General features: G+C 48.9%; 1 protein-coding gene across 3 annotated transcripts; it reads right to left on the bottom strand.

The window, feature by feature from the left end:
• Nucleotides 1–923: 923 nt before the first annotated feature.
• C1QTNF6 (C1q and TNF related 6) lies at nucleotides 924–10,263 on the bottom strand. Of its 3 annotated transcripts, none has more exons than XM_085323413.1 (3): nucleotides 10,095–10,263; nucleotides 5,965–6,202; nucleotides 924–4,338 (listed from the first exon to the last, which is right to left on the bottom strand). In XM_085323413.1, the coding sequence occupies exons 2-3, from the start codon at nucleotides 6,194–6,196 to the stop codon at nucleotides 3,791–3,793; spliced, it is 780 nt and encodes a 259-aa protein (XP_085179539.1). In that variant the 5' UTR covers nucleotides 6,197–6,202; nucleotides 10,095–10,263; the 3' UTR covers nucleotides 924–3,790. The 3 variants fall into 3 exon arrangements, with proteins under 3 accessions (XP_085179539.1, XP_085179542.1, XP_085179540.1); XM_085323416.1 differs by lacking the exon at nucleotides 10,095–10,263 and adding an exon at nucleotides 7,149–7,233; XM_085323414.1 differs by lacking the exon at nucleotides 10,095–10,263 and adding an exon at nucleotides 7,095–7,148.
• Between the last annotated feature and the right edge of the window lie 6,152 nt (nucleotides 10,264–16,415).

Genomic DNA, 16,415 nt, shown 5'->3' with positions numbered 1-16,415 from the left:
AACAGCCTCTTCTGGTGGCACTTTCCCCTTCAAGAGGGCAGGCTGCAGGTCTGAATCACAGAAAACTTTTCTAGAAGGTACACATGCCACCCCTTCCTTGTTTTTCATCTCCTGTAATTGTGACAAAAGCACCTCCAATCTACTAGCATCACATACCAATGGGCCAGGAACATGCACAGGCACAATCCCTGCACTTCTTGAGGATATATTTCTATTTATTTGCTTAGGAGAGAATAAAAAAAACAACAGAAGGCTGGGYTCAGACTGCTGGATTGTCACACATTCAGGAATTTATGTACTGAAGGCTACATATATCCCTAGCTCTGGGCCTGATACAGGACCAAAGAGGCCTATGAAGATGTGGAGACAATGTGCTTATGCTTTCCACCCCTTGGCAAACAAGCATCTGGCACACATCAAACCACAGGAGATGTTCGAAGATAAATAAGACTCAGAAGAGAAGGTCCTATATGGGCACGTTCCCTTGCTTTCTTGTCYACTCCTCCACTTCAACAGGAGTGCTGGTCCACACAGTGCAAACTCCTAAAGACTTTGTGAGAAATCCCATTTATCTTTTTGTTCTGCACTGAGACCTCCAGTGGGCCTCCTGCTTGTCCTCATGACCTTACCTCCCTTGTATCTTTCACCCAAACCTCCAAGTCTCCACTCCCCACTGACCATCAAGTCTTCCCATTCTCCCCGAATTTATGTGCAATTATCACTTGTTCTTCCACCTCTGACCTAAACCTCAAGCCATTCCCATCACACAGAAGTCTTCCAGAGAGTGTGTCTAGTTTAACTCTTGAACTACTACCCGCCCTATTGTTTCCAAGTACAAGTATCTAGTTAACAATTTCCCTCTTAAGTCTACACTTCCTGGCTTTACCACTTGACAGAGAAAATAGAAACATCACAGGGAAAACTCATTCTTATCATGTTTACTAAGCACACAGTAGAAAGGTGTTCCAAAATTTTCACAAGATAAAGGATCTGGTCCCTCTCAAAAAGTGTCCAACCTCAGCCCAGCCTTCCTGAACGAAATCCTACAGTGTATTCTATCTCCCTCTTATTTTGGTAATTTCCAAAGAAACCTTCCCTCAATTTGCTTAAAGTCTTCCCAGAAGGAAGGAGGGAAAAGTGCAAATCAAATGCAAAACAACCAGGGAGAAAAGTTTAATACCACTGAAAAAAAATATATATATACAAAAGTTCTTGGATTTTTGTTTGGTTTTGTCACATAAAGCACCATTAATTCCACAGTACATCACAACTCAGCCTACTATGCCTTCCAGGAAGGACCCAAGACACTTGAAATCTGATTTAGCACCAAGGGATTGCCATTTTGTTTAGCACCAAGAAGCCTGTTAAATATATCCTTTGGTCAGCCTGCCATCCTCTCTCATGCACGTCAGACACCATCTGGCTCATGGGCAGCACATGAGCAACAAACCTGTCACTGGCACTCAAAAAACAAATGAGAAAGGAGGAACAGAGAAGTTCAGGTCTGGAGATAATTCAGTGTTAGAAAGGCTTACCTCTGTTCAGGGAGACGGAGGGGCACTGCACACGGTAAATTCATAATATCTGGATTTGCAGCCTGCAGCTCAGGAAGAGAAAAAGGGATTTGGTCCTAAATACCAYCTCCAGCATGCTGCTTCCTCTCTACTGCCTGAAATTTGTCTCTGAGCAATTCCATATACCAGCCTGCCAGTGGAGAGGAAGAAACTCAGTATCCTTCTGTTCCTATGATCCCATCACCACATGGTTCACCAGGGAAGACCCAGCTTTGCCTCAGCTGAACCTTGTTTTTATAACCAYGGTGTAAGTAAGAATGGTGATGAGGGCCAGGGACACAAAGAGTCTGAAACTCATTCCAGTCTGTACAACTTCCTTAGCAAAACAGGCAGGATAAGTAACCAGCACAAGAGAGTAAATGGCCTGCAATTCTCTCAAGCTCATTTTTAGTGTTTAGCTTAATGTTCTGTGCCTTTGCCATCCTGGGCAGAGTGTACCTGACAGGATCCTATACAATAATCTGATGTATATCTCTGATGGGAGAGCTCTGGTAGTCCCAGGTACTATAGGCAGAGACCATGGCTAATCATGAGACCACAGGAGCTAGTTAAGTCAGAAGACTTCATTATTAGTTATGGGCAGAGGAGAAATACAGTTTCTCCTGCTTGTCCTGTCCTGAGACTCAAAAAAGAGCCAACCCTTAGCACTACTGTTCACAGCAGTATCAGAACACATGGAAGTAGGTTTCCCAAAGTGCTGAGTCAGCATCATCTGCTTCCCTGCAAGACTGTAGCAACTCCAAAGGGATGTGAGTGAAAGCAGAGTGAGATCTGTGCTAGAAAATCCTACTACCGGCATCCTTTCTTACCACCTCTCTAACCTGAGAAGAGCGAGGATTTGTTTTAGTTACATGCTTTTCCCAGTTATTCTGATGAKGTTGCCAGAAAAGGGCATAGAACACGTGACAGGGATGTTTATAATCCTGGGGCAAGGTCCCGAAGTCTCACCACTTTCATGCCACCATTTTGCCCCTACTTCTTTTCCCTCACAGAGGCAAAGAGGCGTCAACCTATCCAGGTTTGAAAAATTTGGTTTAACTGCAATAGGTCCTGAAACAGATGTCCCTCCATAGTGATGTGGAAGAACTACCTTCAGGAGGATTGATGTGATGGTGTACAGGGGCCGTGGTCCTGCCCCGACTCTCCCCTCAGATCCACAAGTATTAGAGATAATTGCTGGCATCACTGGAATAGCATGGATGCACTTCTGCCAAAGAAGACAGAAGAATCAGGTCCATCATCTGTACTTATGAAAAGGCTGTCCCATACTGGACAGGGTTGCCTTCCCCAAGCTGGGAAAATTAAACTGAAYAGCGCTCTAGGGAGGTTTGCAAGGGTTCTCGCTCTCTCATTCTGTGCTTATGATCCCTAGTGGGGATGGATAAAGTGGTGGAGTCTAATGATTTAGTGAGAAGATGCCTCTGTAGGGTCTGACTGAGGGTCTGTCCCATTCTCTCTTTGAAAAGCTAGAGCTAACACAGCAGAAGACTATTGCACCAAGCCTAGACCTTACTGCCAACCTAGGCTGGGGAAGGGCCTAGGTTGGCTGTAAGGCCAGAAGTCTGGTCTGTAACCTGAGGGCTCTGTAATGCAAAATAGTGCCTAAGGCAAGTCAATAACATACTTTGGAAGGCCAGCTGTCCCCTATTTGGAAAGATAGTATCATCTCTCACTGGTCCTACATTTTCCTCATGCTGTAGGGGGGGGCAGCAGACTCCAGTCTATTCTCCAGTCTACAGGCAAGAGACTTGACAACAGAGTCAGGTTGCAGGCTGCAAAACTGGCATGTCCAGTCAGGACAGAGAGAAGCCAGGATGCACCTAGGCAGTGCTCTTTCCATAGGAGTACTTTGTGCATGAAATCCCAAGGAGGGAGTATTTTAGCATGAAATCCCAAGGAGGGAGCATTTTAGCGTCCCTCCTGCCCCAGGACCCATGTGCCAGATACAGCTTGCACATAGAACAAGCCAGTAAAACAAGTTCGGGTAATGGGGTGAGGGGGTAAGAGATAGCAGTGTTGTGCTGTAATGCACAGATACAGGCCTGTCCGCAAGAGAGGAGAGAGCATGAGGTGGGAGCCAGTGTGGCAGGTCTCACGCTCGATGCCTGAGACTTGACAGGCCCATTTCCAAGTGGTTTGCAGTAGCTAYGGGCAGTAGAGAGAGAGAGAGGGGAAGAAGAAAAAGCCCAAAAAAGCCCAGGGGGCAGGAGGGGCAGTTAGTCAAGGCTAGGCTTGACCAGGTATCCACTGAAGGTGATGTATACATCAACATCATCACTGTAAATRGCATTCTCCCGCTCCCGCTTGTAGAGCCTCACCCAGACCTCATCGTTTTCCTGCAGCTCCAGCATGAGGCTCTGGCTCTGCATGATACTGCGGTCACTGGGTTGAGCATACAAGATGACTGCCTCTTCTTCGTTGTGCATGATATGCATATAGGTCTCCTTGAAGTTCCAGGTGTGGACATTGAGGCTGAAGTAGTAAAGGCCTCCTACGTAGCAGTAGAACTTGCCATTGAACATGTCAAAGTGCCTGTAGAGGTTGACGAAGACTGTGTCGAAGATCAAGACCTGGTAGCCTTCGCTGCTATGCAATGCTTTCTTGCGACCCACGGAGAATGCAGCATACTGATGCTTGCAGGGGTCCCCTGCTGTACCCATCTGTCCTTTACTGCCTTTCTGGCCCTGGGCACCCCGCTCACCTCGTGGTCCTTCTTTGCCCCATTTCCCTGGCATTCCAGGCTCTCCCCGGTCTCCTTTGTCTCCTACAAGAGAAAGCAGATACATCCCCCATGTAATACCAGCGGGAGAAGCAGAAGTGGCAGAGAGACAGCACAACAAAGAGACAGAATTGCTCGAGGATGGGCCAATGCCAGAAGAAGGAATGCTCTTGAGTCACAGCATCATTGTGCCTTATGGGAAAAGAGCCGGCAGAGCTCTGGGTATGATTAGGGTCTCTTTTCTTGCTAACCTCTTGCTAAGCACATGATATGATGTTGTTGGAGGCACTAGGACCTCTCCCTATGGAATTCCACGTCAAGAAGCCCACAGTGCAAAGCACTGCTGGGGCTCTTGGCCTCTTCCTCCTCCTCCACATTCTCTTATGCTCACCTCAATCCCTGACKCCCAACACACCTCTCCCATGACACAGTTACCCACTTAGTGGAAACACAGTTCTTGTTGTAGGCTGGGGAAGAGGGAGAAACACTGATGTCTATGCAAGAGTATAATTAGAGAGTGACAGGGTGTTAGGTCAGAGGGAGAACATCCAAGCTGGACTTGACAGACAGTGAAGTACAGGTTAGAAGATTGATACTGTGACAAAAACACAGCATCATTTGGTCCTCTTGTATATGTAATACCACAATTCTACCTTGGGATTGGTGCATTGCATCTATACTTTGGGCAGGCATCAATACAGACAGAGAACAGCACAAGAATGTATTTTATGTGTGGAAAGGAGACAGCGGTTTGAAGAGCCTCCAGCACAAGTGCCAGCATCCCAAATTTGTACTTTGTTCCCTTTCTCCCCTCCTTCCCTTGTGCAGCATTGCAAAATTGCTGGTGCACATTTTTCCTGCAACACCTCACCCTTGTCCAGGCCTCCATCTGCCCTTGAGTGCACTTCTGAGCTTTGAAAAATTGCAGCTATTTCCAGGATGGGGTGAGAAAGGGAGAACATTTGCCCAGCCAGTCCCGAGGAACCACAGAACAACAGTGAGTGAGCGGAGTGGGATCCAACTGGGAAAAGACTTTTGCCCACAGCAAAGGCTGAAAGGGGGGGACTTTAAAGGAGCTGATCTAAAATAGGGAGCATTTCCCCTTAAGCCACACTAGCCACAGCAGTGTGGAACAAGCTGAGTGTCACTGCCAGTTAGCCTGAAGGTACATCCAAATATCTGCTGTCCCTTCTTGCCCTCCTCCCTCCCCTAGATGCACATGACCCATGGAACCAGAGAAGGCTCGCCTATAGCCATGCCTGGCACCACTGTCTTCCCTCCAAGCCTGCATACTTTGCAGCTGGATAGAGGCTGATCCTTCCCTCAGGCACTACAGTACACTCTAGAAGTCTGAGGCAAGGAAAGAGGCCTGTCAGCCTGGCAAGAGGCTGCCATTGTCAGTCCTCTGCTAGCAGGGAGGAAGAGCTGGCAGCAAGCAGCTTCCTGAGACACAGCAAAGATATGCACTCATTTCCTCCCTCAGGCTACTCTTGGTCTCAGGACAAAACATCTGGGCTCTCAGCAAAGTGTGTGTTGGCACATACCCTTCATGATGGCATCTGGCAGTCGGTCAGGTTAACAAGGTTGCCAGCAACCCAGCTGTTACCTCCAACACAGTGCAACTGATCCCTAAGTAGGACTCAGTACCCTGGGGCTAAGCTTGGCACTTACCTTTCAGTATGGTGATGTTGATATATGGACGGATCTCCGGCATTGGGTAGGGCAAGTGGTGGTGACTGGGAGAGAGTGGTGGGGCATCTGTGGAGGAGTCCAGCGGGTCACAACAGCGCCTGCAAGCACCAGGGGGTGGTTCTGTGAGGTTGGGTTCATCAGTGGGTGCCCCAAGCACAATGAGAGGGAGGACAAGGAAGACCAGGGATGTGTGCAGGCAAATAATTTCCATGGTCACCTGGGAAAATATGAGGAAGTACCAGAATGAGACATTAGGAGAGAACACAGGAGACAGTAGCAAGGAACAACAGATCTCGGTGGCTGGAGCCAGCAGTGGGATGAAAATGGCATTGTCTTGTGGAGGGAGTTGTGTGCTTGATTTCCCTGGAGTTTCAAGGCTGCAATCTGAGTGGAAACCGCACAGCTCAAGAGGATGTCCCACACCCTTCAGTCCAGACCAATGGAGACTAGGTATTGACCCTTGAGGAAGGCTTGATTCTCAAAGCCTGCCACCAGACAGACCACTGGAGCCACGTCGAGATTCCGTCCTCAGGCTGAGACAGAAGGAGAGATGGCAAACCATATAGCCTCTTTTAGCAAAAGCATGCTCTGATAGTTGCTGAATCTGTGGGGAGGACTGTGAAAAACTTCTCCAGACCTCTAATCACTCTGTATCAACTCTTTATGGGAGTTAACTCAACCCTCCCAACTCAGGTCTGACCTACACTTCTCTGCAAAGAGGCCCCTTCAGCTAAGGGCTAGGAACCTAAATCAACCTCCTCCTTTCCCCACAACCAAATCACTTCTGTCTCCATGCTTCAGTTCCCACACCTAGGGTCAATTTCCTCTTTTTCTGTCGTAGGAGGAGAGCCAACCCCCAGCACCTTCCCCAAAAGGAACTGTTGATCAGCAGGTGACGCCAGGCCTTTGGAGGAAGACTAGAGGGCAGCTGCTCTATTGTGGAGGGAGAAGGAAGCTGAGAGCAGAGCAGGCTAGCTGCAGAGAAGTATGTGTACAAGAGACAGACATGCAAACAAGCCCAGAGGCACCCCCCCAAGCCTCCGCACCCCCCCCCCAAGCCTCCACCCTCCTTCCCTCTGCCTGCACCCCAGTGCAGCGTGGCAGCTCACCCTGGAGGCTGAGGGCTCCCCGGTATGCTCCCCAGCCCCTGCTCACTGGCTCACCTCCGCCTACAAAGCCGGTCCCAAGGCCCATGGCTTTAAGAGAGCTGGCTGTTGGCACATGCACTGCTGAGTGTTGGCTGGGTGCACAAGCTCAGCTTGGACCTACTCCTTCCCTTCTCCTCTCCCTCCCTTCCCCTCCCTGGCTTTGGGCGCTCTCCATTGAAAACGGCTTGGGTTTCAGCGCTTTTTAACTCTTTCCTAGGGAGTTCCTCTCTTTTACATAAATTTCATCTTCCTTTTTCCTTCCTAGACTAGCCCTGAGCAGCAAAATGCAGGCAGAGCAGACTGCACTCTGTGCAAGGGGCAGGCAGGCAGCATGGTAGTACCTCAGACTGAACATCTCAGAATGGGTAAAGTGGGGCCCAGAGTGGCAAGGGAGAGCATTTCTTTCAAGTGTGATGATCCGGGACTCTAGCCTCACTCCTAGACCCTTCCATGYGTTAGCTCCTTGTCCTGTGTAATAGCCCCTCACTTGGCTTCCTGTGTTCTGTCCCTAATTTTTTTCATCTTTCTTTCCCTTCTGCATTATTTCTTTTGCATGTCTCCATGCTTTTTATCCCCAGCCATGACACTTTTAGCAGGGTTTCCTGCCAACTGGGAGACACATCAGCTTTTCCCGTTTCTGGTCATCCCCTCAGTCTGGGCAGAGCCTCAATCCTTTGCACTTTGGCACTTTTCCACTTCCAGTCACCTCGCTGGCTGAGCAGATCATTTTGGAGGAGTGTGCCTGGCTTGGAGCTCAGCCTTGCTGCAGGGAGCTGTCTTCCAGCAAAGCTGGGGCTCTGGAGCAAACCATGGCCATAGTCTTTATCACCAGCCTAGTGCCAGGCCARTCTACTCATGCCATCAGGGCCAGGGCTATATAGTAGTTTTGAAACCTGGGAATGAATGGCATTTTGTGAGGAAGAGCAGGGTAAGGGGAAGCAGGGGATGTTCTTCACTCTGCAAAATCAATTGGAAAGAGGGTTTGGGGGWCCTCATGCTGCAGCAAAACCTGATTTGGGAATCTATACCCTGTAGGGGTACACATGTGTCTTCAGGAGGCAGAAGGAAGGATGGGCTAGCAACAGCTCTCTTCTGCAGAAGCCAGAAGTGAAGTCAGCACTGTGTCTCCAGTATTTTCAGAGGGAGGCTAGAGAAGACTGGTAGATTTCTGAGGGGAAAAGGATCTTCTGCATGTGTATGTGTGCTTGCATTTTTTTTTCTCCTTCTCCCAGTTGTTTGGTTTGGGAATGGGAGGCCCTGCTTCCCAGAGTGGTTGGCGCTTGGCAGAACCTCAGCACTGCTGGAGAAATGAGCAGAAAAGTCTGGGAAAATATGTGCTGCAAGCTAGGGGAAGGGAGGAATGGGGGTTGGGAGGCCTGGAGATATTCTCAGGCTGCCTGTCAGCTTGCAGTTCAATGAACATGGAGTGAACATGCCTCCCAGCTGAGGCTGGGGGAGGCCCATGAAATTCACTGCAGCACTTGTGAGTTCCCAGCAGAACTCCAGCACGGACACACAGTGAGGCCCGAAACAAGACTCACATGTCTGCCCTGTGCCTCAGTTTCCCTGTTTGGAATTTGAGAAGGAAAAAGGGGAAAGGTTAGGGCAACATTTCCTGCTAAAGGAGCCTTGCCAGGCTACAGAAGCAGGTTTTCATGACCAATTGTATTATCTACTTCTGCCTGCTACTGGTGAGAATTTCATCAGCTGACAATGCCATTGCTGCTGGCCAGTAAGTTATTTGGGGTGCAGAAAACTCAGAAACTCTCACACTGTCAACAGAGCTCATCTCTGTCCATTAAAGCTATTACAGTGCCTCTTGTCTCTGAAACTATGGCTTATTTCCAAGCATGACATTTCTTTTGAACCCACTTTCCACAGCTCTGTGCCTTATCTCTGGCCACACCTATCTTTTGAAGTAGAATAGGCTACAGGGAAGGCAGTTGTCCTCATTCCTGCCCTGCCCTTGAGGAGTTCACAATCAAGCAAACATTTGTCACCCAGGACCTCAATGGCCAGAGCCTTTGCCTTTTTCCCATCTGACTGTGACCACAGGCCAGAATGGGGAGCAAGCAAGACTTTGTACTGAAAGTATCATACAAGTTGAACAGGGTTCCTCTGGAACGCAGCAGATGAAGACTTGTTCTTCTGGCATTCTCCAGCTGGGCAGCAGTTTATACCAAAAAGGCACTTTTGCCAGGGTAATATTGCCATGCTCTCTGAAGGGATCGAGCCATACCAGCAACATTTTGCAGTGTGCCGCATTTGTGAGAGGCTTTGGCTCGTATGGCCAGGTGCTCAGCAACAGAGTTAGAGAATGCTGTCCAGCTTCCCTGTGACAGCCACACTTCTAATATAACCCAAGCCTGGAGGCACCTTGTGTACTCAGCTCTCTTCACTCTCCCTGATCACACACACTCTGCCTTGGAGGCAGCCCAAGAAGGCACTGGCCAGATCAGACTCCCGCAATCCCTACACAAAAGTAGCTATATATATTTCCTCCTTCTATATTTCCTCCCCTCTCCTGTACCCCCCACACCCCCACAGGCAAAGCAAGAGGTTAAAGCCTGGTTTCCTCCAGTAGCTTCCTGCATCCTATTACCCCCATCCACCACATGTAGAGAAGGAAGGAAATTCCCTTGCTGTTTCTTCCCCTTCCATCTATGTGTATACAGCTCCCCTTCTGCAAATATGGATCCCCTGATCTCCTATACATACTCACATCTATGCCAAAACACCCACATACTTGCCCTTAACAGCYCCTCCCCTAGCAAAGCCTGGGCTCTTCCTCCCAAACAAAGGTATTGTCCACATCAAGAGGCAGGGAAACAGCCCCTTCTTTTTCCTTCCTGGCTGCTCGTCCTTGATCAGAGCGACTTTCTCTTTCCCCCTTTTTGCACCTCTCTGTTCTGAAACTCCAAGAGCAGTGCAAGCAGGAAGAGGAAACAGAAGACCTCTTACCTCCACACCCCTCCGGAGGGGTCCTGCGCTGGGTTATGTGTATCCTCAGCTGCTCCTTGTTAGCACTGCAGGGAGGGAGGGCTCATGGGGCCCAGCTGACTGTAGCCAGATGCTCGCCAAGAGCCGTTATGTAATTACTGTCTTTTCCATCCTGCCTTGGAGGCCTTTCTGAGTACCTCCCCCACGCTCTGGCCTGTGTCAGGCTTGGCTCTTACTCCCCCCTCTTCCTTCCCCCCCCCCCTTCCCACACCGGGTCATGATTTGTTCAGCTCAACAGCTGATTCCTTCTGGAAGCAAAGTTCATGATTTTGGCTACTGCCATTGCTACCCTTGAAAGGAGAGAGCACATGAGTTGTCAAGTGTCCGGAGCTGAAAACCAACAGGCAGTATTCCTCTGGGCTCTCCTCATCTCCGTTACTGCCTGACCTTGACTGCATTCCATCAGCTTGCTCTTCCTTAGTGTTCTGATCTGCAAATGGGAAGGAGGGCTTCAGCTGCTGAAAAGTTGCAGTGAATTTCATGTTTCTATATTTTGGGATGCCCCAAACTTACCTGGTAACAGCAGGAGTCCCTCTGGTTTATATTTTGGCCAAATTGCAGAGGGGGATTGGGAAACAGAATTTTTTCAAGTCTGTGTTCTCCATGGYCATGCACAAAAGTTGTGTCACAGCCAATCTCTGATACCCAGAATGCCTACACTGTACAAAATTACCAAAGGAGCTGGTTAAGACTATTCTGTACACCTCTGAGAAATTGCAAGCCTGTTCAGAGCCAGCTGAGTGGCTACATTTCACTCATAGCTTCTGCCCATGTGGGGCCTGGATCAATCAGGAACGTCCAGCCCCCTGGCTCTGTGAAGGCTGCCGCAGAGTTTAAGGGTACTTCTGCCAGCAATGTTTTTTGCTGCAGGCTGCTGTAAGCCTTGCGGTCTGGAGTTTCTTACACAGAAATCAGGGCCTGGCAATGTTGCTGCATTTTTTACTATGCACTGCTCAAATGCCACGTGGCTGAGCAGTAGCTGGAAGAGCAGTTTATCTATGCTCACTTCTAGGGCAAAGCTAGCTGTGGGCCTACCTAGCTGGTAGTCTCYACCACCAAGTCAGTCTGAGATCTCACATGTCTGTTAGACACAGCTGGATTGTACATCAGAAACTTGCTGAAAAGTTGTGTCAGTTGATGTGCTGCAGCTAAGGGCACATTATCCAGACTGCCCCTTTCTCCATTGTCAAACCTCACTGGTAAGTAGCTTTCCCCATTTCAGTCTCCTACCTGCTAYCCCTTACCACCACCTTGTAGTCTTCCATGTGAGCCCCCTCCCCATGCAGTGAGAAAAGTATCCATCAAGACTCTGGCAAGTGACTTCAAGTGCTAGCCCTACTGCAATCAGTGAGACTTCATTACCTTGTGAGCACCTAGGCCCAATACTTGGGCTTGGTGGGAGATAACAGGTGTTGTTACAACCTGTTTGAACTAGTTCTTAAAAATCACCTCCAGCCAAGCCCATTCCCTTCTCCTTCTACACCTTTTCCTTAGACACCTCCCTCCACCTGAATACTTCCTACTCCTTCTATCCACTCTGATTTAGATCTGTGAGTTTCTGCCCCTGTGTTGTTCCCCTTCCACACATACTCCCATGCCCTGTGCTGGGAGCAGGGGGCTATTTACAACAGTACATCACTACTTGGGACATCTCAACTCTCACATGTGCTGCTATGAAAAGTGGACAGTGGTTAGGGCAAAAACATTTTCTTCAGAGGTTCCCGTGAACTTTCCCACCAAATAAACACGAATTCTGCAGTAAGATAGGGATAACCAGTGTTCATAGAGCTCATAGAAACTCTTGGACTGTGATGGATAGGTCCTGGTAATGAATCCATTCTGACACCTGTGGGTCTGGGACAGAAAGGTCCCACCATCACTTGGAGTGCTGTCCAGAGTCCGATCCTAAGCCCATTCAGCAAAGCAGAGGCCTGCCACATTCTCTGGGCATTTGATCCAGCATGATCAAGTGGGCATGTTCACCACTCTGGCCTTGAGACACAGAGCACAGGCATTATTCAATACAGGTGCAGCAGAGCTCAGTGCTTCCCACAACAGACCTCTTCTGAATATGTATCATGCTCATGTGGTAGCTATAGTGCCTCTGAAAGCATAGTAGCCTGGCTCTGCAGGGATTCTCCAGCTCGATACACTTGCATGGTGAATACATAGGATTTCCAAGAAGATAGTAGTGGCAGAGAGTGGGGAAAAGCTACTGATGAAAGCCTGACAATACCCCTTGTTCCTGCAGTCAGTGCACAGCCAGGTGGGCAGGACTATTGGGACCATGCATTTGTGGGCCTTCACTGCTGGAGAGAGCAATGCCTCAAATCCAGGGATTTCCAGGTGGGGAAAAAAAAAGTCTGTGACATCTAGTCACGGCTTAGCCACAGTATGGCCAGCTCTAACGCTCTYCGGTTTTGCAGCTGGAGGCCTCCCGGCCCCCAGCTCCCTCCCGTGTGCCTCCGGAGCAGGAGGAGCTTGCTCGGTGCCGGGGAGGGCAGGAGGCGGATCCAGGGCCGCCGTCCCCGGCGCAGCAGCAGCCTCGGTGGGTGTCGAGTCCCCTCTGCAGGAAAAGCAGCGCAGCGCACCGAGGCTCCACGTCGTCTCCCCGGTCCCCGGGCTGCAGGGCCCTGGGCTGCCCCCACGTTGTGCTGGGCCCGGTGTGCCACGCTGCTGGCAAACCGGAGACACCCTGCTTGTTGTCGAGTGTAGCGTGAGGCTGCAGAGCTGAAGGCTGTCAGTACTGGCACTACTAATCCCGATGGATTCGACCTGTGGCTCAGTACAGGAAGACACTTGGTTTGGGACAAGTTCTTTCATCCCCTCAGCAAACCCCCCTCTCAGCTTAACTGAAGCTCTGATTAAAGACCTCAAAATGGAACAGTGATGGGACATAATTTAAAATGTCTTTGTATACGCTGTATGTGAGTCAAGGCATATAGATTTCCTTCCCACACATCCCTGTTTGTTATTCATAGAAGGACATGCTGCAGCCCAGGTGCATATCTTTAACTGGCTGCACTGACGTGCTGGGTATGTGTGTGTGTTTGTGCATGACATGCTAAGCATGAGGTCTGTGTGAGTTGGCTGCGTTCTGTGTGGTGTTTGCATATTTTATGCTTGGGAAGGCAAAGAACACTAAGTTTTCATGAGCAAATATTTGCATATTTTCCACTCATCTGAGCAGATAAAACAGCTCTCTCTTGCATCCTCAGGAGACCCAGGAACATCTTTGGAAGGGTGTTTCCCTTACTTGTATCTCCCTGCTTTTTTACTTACTGGTTCCCCTACTTCAACAACAGATTAAGTGCTTCCAGCCCCCTCCTCACAGCTCTTCCTTACACACTGCCATACACACTGAAGCAGAACGTGGCCTGGACAGCTTTGCATTTGCCTGAACTGAGCCACTGTGTTACCCTGCAGATTGCAGGTACAGTTGCTTCCTGATAATAGCTTCAAAGGATATCAAGTGTGGGTTGGGCTAGTTAACAGCCTGGAAACACACCCTCTCTTCTGCCACTGGAACCTCTCCTCTCTCRCTTTTCCCTGCCCTGCCAGTTTCTCTCCAGAAAAGCCACTGCAGAGCTGAAGAGACAAACTGAGTGGATCTGAAGCCGCCTGATGCCATTACTAGATAGGCACGAATGGGCTTGGGTGAGCACGCATAGTGGAYATGAGCATGGGGAGGGTTATTTGCAAGGTCAGATTGTTAGCTCCCTGTTACAGCCTATGCCTTGGGCAGTGGGGAGGAACATGCTGTGTTCTTGCATATGTGATTAGGCCGAGAGATAGAGGCAGGTTTAGGCACACACGTATCTTTGTGGGTGGTCACATATGATCTCATGCACGAGTAGATAAACATAAATTAGAAGCACCCACTCACATGAATGTATATACAGTCATATGTACCCATACATACACACGTGCGGTCACATTAACGCTTGTGTAAGCATGCGTATACATCACATACACATGCCTTTTCATATTTGTTCTCATGTACTCTGTCATGTACATACAAAATCTTTCAGTGGCTGGCAAAACGGGCTCTCCATGTCTTTAATACCCTGTCTATGATCAAACATTTGCTGGGAAGAGACATTGCACAATGCTGCTGGAATCACTGCAGCCTTTTCTAGTCTTGCAGCTCCAGTCTCTACGTGATGAGAATAAAACCTTTTGTGCAGCACAAGGCATGATGGAGCCCTTATCTCCGTGTCTCTGCACCCAGAAAAGAAAAAAACATTTTCCACATCTGACTGGAACAAATCCCCTGAAAACAGTCAGAATTTCACTTAGCCAATGTGCATGGTCCCTGTGGCCCCTGGGTTGCCCAGAGTCAGCCAAACTGCTATTATGAGGGGGAAAGGGATCGCAAGGTATTCAGATTAGTTCTCTTATCACAGTGCTATTATCTGTCTCCAGGATAGAGACAGAGCTGAGGAGAGATATGGGGGTCARGCAACAGTGAGGTAACATCCTTAATTCCAAATGTCTGTTTCTATGAAAAACAGCCTTCTAATCAGTGGTTATACATTGCAGAATTTTGTAGTATTCATTTTCTCCTAAAAAATGTATTTCAGACAAAAAAAAATCCTTTTTATTTTCATTTCTCACTGAAAATGGAGGGGGGGGGGTGAGTAGTCCTTCTGTCCCCCCACCTCCAGCTTCCAGAGTAGGGGGGAGAAGAAATCAAAAGGTAGAATAATGTGATACTTGTGACTCTTTTAAAATTGCTCCAAAAATAGACTCCAAAATACTTACAGATGTCCCCAGAACATGTTTTGTCTTCCCCAACTGACTCCTCTGYAGGGCTGCCTTTCTATTGGGCTCAGACTCTATTTCCAATAGAATGTACAAGGTTTCCTTGGAGGACCTGCTCAGTGTTGGCATTCCAGTGCTTGAGCTTTTCAAAGATGTAGAAAAGTATTTTAAGAACCTAGCCAGTCTGTGGAGTTTATTGAGTGGTGACTTGCACCACATGGAGCTGCAAAGGCATGTGAAATGAAGTTTCAGCTCAATTCAGTGGTGAAGGAGAGCATCTCTGATAAGTGTTGTTGGCAGTGGGAACTCCCCCACCTCCTCTAGGCAGCTGTACAGCCACTCAGTGGAGAAGGAAGCCTTTTCTATATCTGCTCCCCACTCATCTGAGCCACCTCCTGTAAAGTCCTAATCCGCTGTCACAAACATTTCTCTGCACATGATTATTAACCATGGACAACACTACATTGTTCATAGCTAATACCACCTCTTCTCTGTCCTTACGTTCTTTCTGTGCCAGTGGTGCCCAGCATTCACCTTGCTCTGCTACTGACTGCAAGAGGAGCAACACAGTCCCCCATTTAAACCGCTGTGTTGTCCCTGTATCTACCCACTTGGTAGCCAGGCCTTTTAATCTTTCTGCTTTTTCTTGCCTTATATAGAGGCAGGAGCTCTGGCAGTTTATTTTCATTCTGCTGGGATTTCTGTGTTGCCCTTCCTGCCATTGGATGCTGCAGGAGTTCCCCATGCAACAGAAGAGGCCTTTTTGATCCAATAGATGGTCTATACCATTTCTAGGAACAGTTTGGCTGCTTTCCCTATCTGGCCCACAGTGTAAGGATTTTTGGTGTGGATGGAAGGAAGAGGAGGCACAAAGAGGTAGCAGAGGGTAGAAACTGGCTACCAGGCACTTGAAGTTTTCTTTTCCCCAGGAGGTGAGCCTGCACTCCTGGGTATGTGCCTGCACACAAGCTCAGGGGAGCAAGTGCGCTTTGCAAGAAGAGATGAGCAAGTGGTAGCATTGGTAGCTCAGCATTGACTTCTGAGGCTGAGCCTGCAGAAACACAAAGGCCCAACCTCAGAAAGGAAAGAAGAGTTTGGAGGAGCCATAGGGATGAGTACTCTGTCAGGGAGGTGGTGGCTGCTCCAATGAGTGACAGACCAGCTGAGCTTCTTCAGCTCTCACATTTTACAGTCCCTCCCTGCCCTCCCTCTGGTCTCTGGTGTTGCTAGGGCATGTTTCCTCACTGGTGCTCTGCCAAACCCCTTTTCCACATTCAGGTCCCCTGCACTTTGSTCCCCTGGTGCCTGCTAGGCCCTCGTTCCTACTCACATTGCCTTGGGGTGATCTCAAATCTTGCCTCTTTGTAAGGCAGTTCTATTCCCTTCATCCTCCAGCTAATCCTGCTTTGTAATTTAAGGCTTTTGTCTGCTGTCCTGGCACACCTGGCCCTTGTGCCGTCCCTTCATATATCATGGCTTCTTTGAAACCACCTGTGACACTTTTCCATCACCCAGCCA

Source organism: Rhea americana, unplaced genomic scaffold (assembly GCF_003343005.1).
Source record: "Rhea americana isolate MKP2758 unplaced genomic scaffold, rheAme1 scaffold_85, whole genome shotgun sequence".
Lineage (NCBI taxonomy): Eukaryota > Metazoa > Chordata > Aves > Rheiformes > Rheidae > Rhea > Rhea americana.
Note: the sequence above shows the minus strand (reverse complement) of the source record. Positions and strands in the feature narration are given on the sequence as shown.